This window comes from Mesoplodon densirostris, chromosome 20 (genome assembly GCF_025265405.1).
Source record: "Mesoplodon densirostris isolate mMesDen1 chromosome 20, mMesDen1 primary haplotype, whole genome shotgun sequence".
Taxonomy (NCBI): domain Eukaryota; kingdom Metazoa; phylum Chordata; class Mammalia; order Artiodactyla; family Ziphiidae; genus Mesoplodon; species Mesoplodon densirostris.
Window position 1 is genome coordinate 30,583,988 of NC_082680.1, and position 12,148 is coordinate 30,596,135.

The window sequence follows — 12,148 nt, forward strand, 5'->3', positions numbered from 1 at the left end:
CCCAGCAATCCCACTACTGGGCATATACCCTGAGAAAACCATAATTCAAAAAGAGTCATGTACCAAAATGTTCATAGCAGCCCTATTTACAATAGCCCGGAGATGGAAACAACCTAAGTGTCCATCATCGGATGAATGGATAAAGAAGACGTGGCACATATATACAATGGAATATTACTCAGCCATAAAAAGAAACGAAATTGAGCTATTTGTAATGAGGTGGATGGACCTAGAGTCTGTCATACAGAGTGAAGTAAGTCAGAAAGAGAAAGACAAATACTGTATGCTGACACATATATATGGAATTTAAGAAAAAAAATGTCATGAAGAACATAGGGGTAAGACAGGAATAAAGACACAGATCTACTAGAGAATGGACTTGAGGATATGGGGAGGGGGAAGGGTAAGCTGTGACAAAGTGAAAGAGCGGCATGGACATATATACACTACCAAACGTAAGGTAGATAGCTAGTGGGAAGCAGCCGCATAGCACAGGGAGATCAGCTCGGTGCTTTGTGGCGGCCTGGAGGGGTGGGATAGAGAGGGCGGGAGGGAGACTCAAAAGGGAGGGGATATGGGAACATATGTATATGTATAACTGATTAAATTTGTTAAATAAAAAAAAATTTAAATCTGTATAATAATACCATATTTACACCACAGTTCCAAGACACTCAGGAACACTAAGAATTACATGCACGCACATCCACACAAGCACACATTCAAACATATAATATGAAGACTGCTAAAAACAGAAGACCAAAAAATATCTTCATGGCTCAAAGAGAAAAGAGATACAATATGACAGATTTTTCTTCAGAAATATGAAAGCCATATGACAACGGAGTAACCTCTTTAAAATGCTGATGGAAATAGAGGTTCCAATTCAAGATGGCAAAGTAGAAGGATCCCGAACTCACAACTTCCCACAGATACACCAAATCTACAGCTACATATGGAACAATTTCCATTGAAGAAAACCTAAAAACTGGTGGAGTGACCACTTCACACTGAGCAAACAAGAGGAAAGCCACACTGAAGCAGGTAGGCAAGGCTGAGACACAATCTTGCTGTAAACCCATCCTGGCAATGGCAATCCACAGTTGGGAGGGAACTCAAAACGTGGAGCTCCTCCCTGAGGGGTGAAGTGTTTGGATCTCACATCAGGCACCACAACTTTTAAGACCTGCACCAGAAAGATGAGCCCCTAAAACATCCAGCTTTGATAACCAACAGGCACTCATGTCCACGAGACCCACAAGGCTATAGAGAACTGTGAAATGGTTCTGATGTGTGGTTTATGCTCAAGGGTCCTACAAGACTATAACTACAGGAGAAGGAGTTCTTAACTGGCTACCACACCCAGGGCACAGCAAGAGGCAGCGGTCAGAGGAGCGCAGTCTTTCTGTGTGAGGCCTGTCAGCTTATCTTAGTAGCTGAGGCCTGAGGGGCCGGCTTCTAATGAAACCCATGTCTAAGGACCGGCCCCAACCCTTCACAGAGACTTTGGTGGGTGAGTGCTAACTTCATGTTCTCACCCTGCCGCCCTCCAGAGTGCCAGTATTTCCCAGAGGGGAGCCTTTACATGCATATTGTGCTCTGGTTTTTATGTGTGGTGCTTCCCAGGGACACCCCTGGATCACCTGGCTCTAGTGGCCAGGGGGGGTTTGCATTCCTGGGTCCCCTGGGCTGCTAACAATGAGAAGTTTTTAGCCCCAGGTCACAGCACAGACAGCAGGCTAAAATGCAGGATTAGTCTCGCTGTGAGAGAGACCTCTTTGCTTGTCCTGAAGCTCTGGCCTGAGGGGATGGCATCTGATTTGGGTATATAAAGATAAAATAAACAGGGTGCGGGGGAAGATTCTGTTTCTCCGGGGGAATCCTGGCTGATACAGTTGTTAAGACAGAGGGCTCAGTGCTGTATTAATTTGGGGATATTTTCATCTTTCCTCAGTGGCATGGAAGCCAAAAGCCAGCAGCCTTACAGCTAATGAAGAGGTCTGACCTATTTTGAGCTTTGTTAAAATCACCAGAGCACAGTCTGAAAATTTTCCAAACTTTCACTTACCTAGAAAATCTCTGTTCCCAGGGTGATTTTGTTATTTGGTTTGAGTTAGAGCTCAGCTCAGTGGGAAAAAGAGCCTTACACCCAGGGAATTACTGAAATAATAGCAATATGACAGCAACATTACAGCAGTTGAGGCAAACGAGAGCCTGCTGGAAATTTAAAAGGAAACCTTGGAGAACTAGATGATCATAAGGAATGTTGAAAAGCTTAACACATAACTGGATCTAAAAAGATGTACACATGCCAATCCTGAGGAAGAGAAGTCCCCAGTCACTCTTCTCTGGATTATATTTAGGTCCTGAACAAGCAAGAAGTGAAAGCTATGGCGGTTTTGCAAACTGCCTGAAGCTTGAAGCTTGAAGCTATCCTTGGCATAGGGTAGAAAATAAAGAGTCAAGGCATTGAAGGGTATCTGATCGGTTATTGGCTTGGCACTAAATTGTACTAATTTGGAGTTATCCCTAGGAAGCCTGGCTTAAAAATAAAAACAAGAACTTGGGAGAAAAAAAAATATCAGTGGAACTATCAGAACTCAGTGGATGCACACAGCACAGAATACAGAACCTGAAAAATTAGTCCAGGAAAGTCACTAAACAAATAAGCAGTATGACAAACAACAACAACAACAACCTTAGAGAAATCTGAATCAAAATTGTTAAAATATATTGTCTAAAATTTCTAGTTTTTTAAAAAAAATTTACACTATATGCAAAAAAATGAAATTATGCTACATACCCAGAAAAAAAAAAACCCAACAGAAAATGTCCTCAGAGATCCCCAATTTTGAATCCAGGAGACAAAGACTTAAGTTAGCTATTACAAATATGTTCAAGTTACAAATATGTTCAAGTCACTAGGGGAAACCATCTCTTAAAAACTAAATGGGAAATACTAATATAGACTTTTAAATAAAAAAGGGAACCAAATATAAATTCTGAAGTTGAAAACTGTATTAACTAAAATGAAAAACTTAACTACAGAAATTTAAAAATCAATAGATTTAATCTGGCAGGTTTTATTGACCTGAAGATAGGTCAATGGAGATTATCTAGTAGGAGGAAAGAAAGAAAATCAAATGATGAAAATAGTTTCATGGACCAGTGGGACAACATCAAGCATATGAAATATTGGCATATAGGGATTCCAAAACTGAGGAAAAAACAGAAAATGGCAGTGAAGTATTTTAAGAAATAATGACTGAAAGCTTTTCAAATTTAATGTATACCTATATCTATATTTTTACAAGAAGATTTCTTTAAAAACTCCACATGGAATAATCTTAAAGAGATCCACAGATCATGGTCAAATTGATTCCACTCTTCATTAAGGACAAGGAGGCCAGGTGACTGTAGGCTGATATCTATAGAGTTTTGAAAGGAAAAGACTAAGAATTCTATATTTGGCTAAACTCTCCTCAAAAAATTAAGGGAGAAATGATAGCATTCCAAGATAAACACAGTCAGAGAGAACTCATCTTTAGCAAACCTCTCCAGCAAGACCTACTAAAGTGCATCCTTAAGGCTGAAATCAAAGGACACTAGGAGGTAACCAGGATCTACATGAAGTAACACAATGCTAATATAGTAAACTATCAAATAAAGTAAAAGAAAATATAATAGATAGTATAAACATATCTATTGTATGGACTCTTTTCTATAGAATTTAAAAGGTAATTGCATAAAAACAATTATTATAAAACATTTTCATTAGGCTTACATAAAGATGTAAGATGTCTGACAGAAATAGAACAAGGGATGGGAAAACAGAGGTATATATATGCTTTTAGTTTACTTTTGATATGAAGTTAGTATTAATTGAATGTCTGAAGATAGTAATTGTAACACCCAAGCAAACCACTCAGAAATAACTAAATATATATAGTAAAAGAAACCACAAAGAGATTAAACTATTACACTAGAAAATATCTGTTCAATACAAATAAAGAGGTTATTGAGGAATAGAGGGTAAAGTATAAGATATATTGAAAACACATAGCAAAATAGCAGATGGAAATACTACCCCACTTACATGAATAGATTAAACACTTCAATCAAAAAGAAGAGATTGACAGAATGTATTATAAGACATGATCCAACTATATGATGGTTGGAACAGTTAGGCAGATTGGGCAAGGCAGTGATCACCTAAGTCCAGTCAGGCAATTATACGGACCAAGGCTGATGTACAGTTTTATTCTGGATTCACCTCGTTATCTTGGGTGTGACCCTTGTACCCTACTAACTGAGAGCCTTGCAAACATTTATCTTCTCTTCACTGAAAGTTTGCCAGGGATAAATATATGCCTTTAGTCTCAGCATAGCTTCCTAGCCTACCAACACAGGCACTTCAAAATGTAGCAAAAGGTTCTGGAGGAAGACTAAGATTTTTTTTAAAGGCAAAATTCCTCTACTATTTGGTCTTTGATCATCTTGTGACTGCAAGAAAATTTGTAATGCCTTGTAAATTTTTTTTTAATCTATTAAATTGACCAAGTTTCTGAGCAGCTTTTAAGTTCCAAAGATGCGGACACCTTATGGAAAAATAGCCTATGGTTTTGACAGCCCCTCCCCTTCAATTCCAACTGCTAAAACTTTTCTATTTTATCTTTCTTTTTTCTTGAAGATCTCTAGCTAAGCCAAGCTTGATCTTCAACTTTCAGAGTCTGCATATGTCCCTAGGAACATAAATGGCTGTCAGTTGTTCCCTAAGATAGGCCAAGTTTCTCTCCTGTGGAGATTTAAATTAGTTGTCTTTGGTTTCACTGTACTCTAAAGCCTTTAAAAATATCATCAATGCAATACACCTTGATTTTTCTAGTCATTTTCTTGTAGTTGCATCATCACTTCTTGCTACATCCTTTCCCTAAATTGAATATTTAATACAGGTTTTATATTTAGTGTAATTGCTAAATATGTAAATATCAATACATATTACTATTTATTTTCATATCCTTTGTTCTTTTATTTACTCTGTTCTTGCCTTCTTTTGGGTTAATCAAATATGTTAATTGATTTTGTTTTTCTCCCCTTTATTAGTTTTTAATTATTATATTATTCTTCTTCTATTTATCTTAGATTATAAAACAATACTAGACTTACACCAATTCTTAATTTCTCTGAGTGCTGTCTTTTATTGGAATGATTGAGTTTTGTTTCAGTTTTTTTTTTTCCTGGTGATACTATCTTTTTCTATTTTTATACCTCTAGAGGTTAATATATTTTTGACATATTAATAGCTTCATTTCATAATATCCTCTGTCTTTTCTAATATATATAAAGATATGTATGTTAGTCAGTTTCCAGAAAAATACATATACAGAAAATCAAATTATGATAAATACCTTCACCAAATATTTCCGAACATTGTTTTATCCCATTCATACATTTTCCGTTCACACAGATCCATTGATTCTCTGCACATGGATGCCCATCCTGAACATAAAGGTCTTCTTGACATGCTGCAGATGTACCATTGCAATATTCAGAGAGATCACATTCATCAGTGGAAACCCTACACACGTGTCCTTTTGCTATAAACTGGTGGGGTGAAGTAAATGATATTGAGTAAAGCAGAATGTGAACAGTTAAATATTATAAAAAATGATAACATTACTAATGTAGGTAATACAAAATTTTTAAAAGGCTCTTACAGCACAAGCATCACAGCACGGTCCAGCAGCACAAGCTGACCCAACATTGAGTGTACATGTGGCTTGGTTACAGCATGAGTCTGGCAGAGCTGCACAAGCCTGAAAGGCAAATCAAATGCTCTGAAGTATGTTCCAACTTTTATTTACATTAAATAGATATTTTAATGAGGACAACATATTATATAATATACAGACTGATGCTTAACTTAAATGTTGGCAAACAGAAAAAAATAAAACCACTTATTCATTCATTTATTTAACACTTATTGGTCACCTAATGTGCTAAACCCAGTGCTCTTTATATCAGTAGGTTTGACTATATTCGTAGTAGGATTTTCTGAAGTCCCGGAGTCCAGCAAAGCCAAGACATCGATAACCATAAGTTTATTTGCGGGGGTCAGGGGGAGGGATAAACTGGAAGATTGGGATTGACACATGCACATTACTATCTATAAAATAGATAACTAATAAGGACCTATAGATAACTAATAAGGATCCCCTATACCCACTTTGGTAAGACTTTTTAATCATGAATCAATACTGAATTTTATCAAATGCATTTTCTGCATCTATTGAGATGATCATATGATTTTTGTCTTTTCTTTTGTTGATGTGGTATATCACATTAATTGATTTGCGTATGTTGAACCATCCTTGTGAACCTGGGATGAATCCAACTTGGTCGTGGTGTATGCTGTCTTTTATGTGTTGTTGGATTTTGTTTGCTAATATTTTGTTGAGAATTTTTACATTTATATTCATCAAAGATATTGGCCTGTAATTTTCTTCTTTGGTAGTGTCTTTTTCTGGTTTTGGTATCAGGATGATGGTGGCTTCACAGCATGACTTTGGGAATGTTCCCTCCTCTTCAATCTTTTGGAAGAGTTTGAGAAGGATCAGTGTAAGTTCTTCTTTGTATGTTTGGTAGAATTTGCCTGTGAAGCCATCTGGTCCTGGACTTTTGTTTGTAGGGAGTTTTTTAAATTACAGATTCTATTTCACTTCTAGTGATTGGTCTGTTCAAATTATCTATTTCTTCTTGATTCAATTTTAGTGGGCTGTATGTTTCTAGAAAGTTGTCCATTTCTTCTAGGTTGTTGAATTTATTTGCATATAATTGTTCATAATTCAACTCTCCTATTTTTTTTTTTTGGTATTTCTGAACTATTGGTTGTTATTTCTCCTTTTTCATTTCTTATTTTGTTTATTTGGGTCCTCTCAATTTTCTTCTTGGTGAGCCTGGCCAGAGGTTTGTCAATTTTGTTTACTCTTTCAAAGAACCAGCTCTTAATTTTATTGATTTTTTCTATTTTTAAATCTCTATTTTATTTATTTCCTCTCTGATCTTTATTATTTCCTTCCTTCTGCTGACTTTAGGTTTTGTTTGTTCTTCTTTTTCTAATTCCTTTAGGTGGTAGGTTACATTGTTAATTTGAGATTTTTCTTGTTTTTTGAGGAAGGCCTGTATAGCTCTGAATTTCCTCCTAAAAACTGCTTTTGTTGCATCCCATGGATTTTGTATGTTTGTGTTTTCATTGTCATTTGTCTCAAGGTTTTTTGTTTTTTGTTTTTTGTTTTTTTTTGCAGTACGCAGGCCTCTCACTGCTGTGGCCTTTCCCGTTGCAGAGCACAGGCTCTGGACGCGGAGGCTCAGCGGCCATGGCTCACGGGCCCAGCCCCTCCGCGGCATGTGGGATCTTCCCAGACTGGGGCACGAACCCGTGTCCCCTGCATTGGCAGGCAGACTCTCAACCACTGCACCACCAGGGAAGCCCTCAAGGTATTTTTTAACTTCCTCTTTGATTTCATCATTAACCCATTGTTTTTGAGTAGCATGTTGCTTAGTCTCCATGTAATTGTTTTTTTCTCATTTCCTTTTCTGTGGTTGATTTCTAGTTTCATGCCATTGTGGTCAGAAAAGATACTTTAAATAATTTTTATGCTCTTAAATTTGTTGAGGCTTCTTTTGTGCCCTAGATGTGGTCAATCCTAGAGAATGTTCCAGGTGCACTTGAAAAGAATGTGTATTCTGGTTTTCTTTGGATGTAATGTCCTGAAAATATCAGTTAAGTCTTACCGTTCTATTGTACCATTTAGGCTCTCTGTTGCCTTATTGATTTTCTGTCTAGAAGATCTGTCCATTGATATGAGTGGGTTGTGATACTATATATTGGAAACCCTAAAGACTCCACATAAAACTATGAGAACTGATAAATGAATTCAGCTAGGTAGCAGGATATAAAATTAACATAGAGAAATCGGTTGCATTTCTTTACACCAATAATGAAATATCAGAAAGGGAATTAAAAAAAAATCTGTTTTAAGATAGCATCCCCCCCCCAAAAAAAAACTTAGGAATAAACCCGACCAAGGAGGTGAAAGACTTATATGCTAAGAACTATAAAATATTAATAAAGGACACTGAAGATAATTCAAAGAAATGGAAGGATATCCCATGCTCTTAGAAGAATTAATATTGTTAAAATGGCCATACTGCCCAAAGCAATCTACAGATTTAATGCCCTCTCTATCAAATTACACATGACATTTTTCACAGAACTAGAACAAATAATCCTAAAATTTATAAGGAACCATAAAAGACTCAGAATTGCCAAAGCAATCCTGAGGAAAAAGAACAAAGCAGGAGGTATAACCCTCCTAGACTTCAGACAATATTACAAAGCTACAGTGTGGTACTGGCACAAAAACAGACATATGGATCAATGGAAAAGTATAGAGAAACCAGAAATAAACCTACATACCTATGGTCAATTAATCTTTGACAAAGGAGTCAAGAATATACAATGGAGAAAAGAAAGTCTCTTTGGCAAGTGGTGTTGGGAAAGCTGGACAGCCACATGTAAATCAATGAAGTTGGGCCATTCCCCCACACCATACACAAAAGTAAATTCAAAATGGCTTAAAGACTTAAATATAAGACATGACACCATAAAACTCCTAGAAGAGAATATAGGCAAAATATTCTCTGACATAAATCATAGAAGGTAATAGAAATAAAATCAAAAATAAACAAAAGGGACCTAATCAAACTTTCAAGCTTTTGTACAGCAAAGGAAACCATAAACTAAATGAAAAGACAACCAATGGACTCAGAGAAAATATTTGCAAATGATGCAACTGACAAGGGCTTAATTTCCAAAATATACAAACTGCTTATATAACTCAACAACAACAACAAAAAAACCCAATGGAAAAATGGGCAGAAGACCTAAACAGACATGTCCCCAAAGAAGACATACAGATGGCCAGTAGACACATGAAAAGATGCTCAACATCATTAATATTTAGAGAAATGCAAATCAAAACTACAATGAGGTATCACTTCACACTGGTCTGAACGGCCATTATTAAGAAGTCTATAAATAACAAATGCTGGAGAGGGTGTGGAGAAAGGGGACCCTCCTACACTGTTGGTAGGAATGTAAACTGGTGAAGCCACTATGGAAAACAGCATGGAGGTTCCTCTAAAAACTGAAAATAAAGTTGCCATATGAACCAGCAATCCCACTCCTGAGCACATATCTGGACAAAACCATATATATATATATATATATATATATTTTTTTTTTTTGGTGGTACGCAGGCTTCTCACTGTTGTGGTCTCTCCCGTTGCGGAGCACAGGCTCTGGACGCACAGGCTCAGTGGCCATGGCTCACGGGCCCAGCCACTCTGCGGCATGTGGGATCCTCCCAGACCGGGGCACGAACCCGCGTCCCCTGCGTCGGCAGGCGGACTCTCAGCCACTGCGCCACCAGGGAAGCCCTGGACAAAGCTATAATTCAAAAAGATATATGCACCCCTATGTTCATGGCAGCACTAGTCACGGTAGCCAAGACATGGAAACAACCTAAATGTCCATCTACAGGTGAATGGATAAAGACGATGTTGTATATATATAATGGAATATTACTCAGCCATAAAAAGAATGAAATAATGCCATTTGCAGCAACATGAATGGACCTAGAGATTATCATACCAAGTGAAGTTAAGTCAGAAAGAGAAAGACAGATACCATATGATATCACTTATATGTGGAATCTGAAATATGGCACAAATGAACCTATCTATGAAACTGAAAGAGACTCACAGAATAGAGAACAGACTTGTGGTTGCCAAGGGGGGTGGGGAGGGATGAATTAGGAGTTTGGGGTTAGTTGATGCAAACTATTACATAGAGAACAGATGAACAACAAGGTCCTATTGTATAGCACAGGGAACTATATTCAATATCTTGTGATAAACTATAATGGAAAAGAATATAATAAAGAACATATATGTATATATATACATACAAATATATAAAACTGAATCACTTTGCTGTACAGCAGAAATTAACACAACCTTGTAGATCAACTATACTTCAATAAAAAATAAATAAAACTTAAAAAAAAAAAAGACATACTGGGCTTCCCTGGTGGCGCAGTGGTTGAGAGTCTGCCTGCCAATGCAGGGGACACGGGTTCGTGCCCCGGTCCGGGAAGATCCCACATGCCGTGGAGCGGCTAGGCCTGTGAGCCACAGCCACTGAGCCTGCGCATCCAGAGCCTGTGCTCCGCAACGGGAGAGGCCACAACAGTGAGAGGCTCAAGTACCGCAAAAAAATAAATAAATAAAATAAAGACATACTAAGGAAGTGTATGCTCAAGCGGGGAAGTATGAACCTAGGTCAACTCACCTATAGCAGGGGACCAGTACCGGTCGGTGGCCTGTTAGGAACCGGGCCACACAACGAGAGGTGAGCAGTGGGTGAGTGAGCAAAGCTTCATCTGCTGCTCCCCAGCACTCCCCATCACTAGCATTACCACCTGAACCAACCCCCGACCCCGTCCGTGGAAAAATTGTCTTCCACGAAACCATCCCTGGTGCCAAAAATGTTGGGGACTGCTGAGCTATAGGGTTAAGACCTTGAAAATCACCAGTATGAATAATCTACAAACTGCTGAATTCATATACCAATATTTAAGTGTACTCATTAATATAATCCCAATATACATCCTTAAGGTCTTTGTTGAAAAGGAAGTTTGATAAATTAGGTAAAATGGCAGTGTGACGGTATAAAAATTAACTAATAATTTTTAATGTAATTCTGGTGTGTAACCTTCCAAATTAGTACCAACCTCCTGATTCCCACAGTCACATTGTTCTCCTTCTTCGACTTTTCCGTTACCGCAAACTGCCACTTTGTATGTTGCATCTAAACGTGGCTGGTTTTGAAGACACTGGGACTTTGAGTTTGAAATAAAATGCGCAAAATCTTCCATACTGCAGTTACTAAAGATTTTCACACCACTGGAATGACTAAAAATACATCAAACATCAGATTTTTATGTAACTGTTGCTTCCGTAAATTGACTAGCCTCAGAAGAAAAGTCTATAATCTAATGATAAATATAGCTAATATAAAATTACTAAATTTTAAGGCAATAGACTCAAATTCTAGTCAGGTGGATTATTACAGGAAAATGTTTTTTGCATGAGGACAATGAAAAACATTAGAGATTTTTGGACAAACTACCAATTTTGGTGTTTTTTGTGGTTGCATCCAGTTTGAATATATTCTTTAATTATATTAACCATAAATAATAGATTTATTATTACATTGCCAACAATTCAGATGATTTCATCTAAATACCAGAAAACAAAAGGAGACAAATTGATAGAACTTTAATATTATTGAGAACTAGGCAATGCAATATGTTTACTCTGTGTGAACTTGTTTATAGAGGGGTACACTTTCTGATAATGAAATTAATGTTGTCATTAGGAAGAGATTATCAATCATAATTATATCCAATTGGATAGTTTATTTGCAGCTTGAATCCTTGCACATATTTGCTGGATGTTCTCATTCTCTATTCTTCCATTTTTCCTTTATAATAGGGCCTCTGATACCTGACTTCCTTGTACAATACTTACATTTAGCTTTTGTAAAGCTAGGAGCAGACCACTGGCCTTAAATGAAACCATAAACTTAAGTCATATGAAGTAATGTTTACAGCTGTGCTTTTATCTGCCCTTTTATTCTATTGGCAAGAGGCCCCAGTTTCTGGCCATACGGACCTCTATATAAAGTTACTCAACTGTCCTCACAATATGGCACCTAGCTTCAACCTGGGCACCTGATCAGAGAGTACAGAGAAATTTGCAAACTCTTTAATTATCTAACCTTAAAAGTCACACACCATCAATTCTACCATGGTCTATTTGATGAAATCGAGTCACCAAATCCAACCCATACTCAATAGGAAGGAAATTAAACTCTACCTCTTGAAGGGAGAAGTAGCAACAATTTGTGGATGTATTTGAAAACTACCATTCTCTTTTACTTTCATTTTACTTAAAAATTTTTTAAAAGCTATACTCTGTTCTATCTCAATGTATTTTATTAAACATTGTTTTCCTTAGTCAT

General features: G+C 37.1%; 1 protein-coding gene across 1 annotated transcript in view; it reads right to left on the minus strand.

The window, feature by feature from the left end:
- LOC132481281 (disintegrin and metalloproteinase domain-containing protein 2-like) overlaps positions 1–12,148 on the minus strand; it is a 91,514-nt gene that overhangs the window by 29,815 nt on the left and 49,551 nt on the right. The window contains exons 12-14 of the mRNA XM_060086031.1: positions 10,857–11,037; positions 5,718–5,816; positions 5,409–5,604 (exon numbers count right to left, since the gene is read on the minus strand). Of these exons, the coding sequence (XP_059942014.1) occupies positions 5,409–5,604; positions 5,718–5,816; positions 10,857–11,037 (476 nt within the window). The remainder of the gene's footprint in view (positions 1–5,408; positions 5,605–5,717; positions 5,817–10,856; positions 11,038–12,148) is intronic.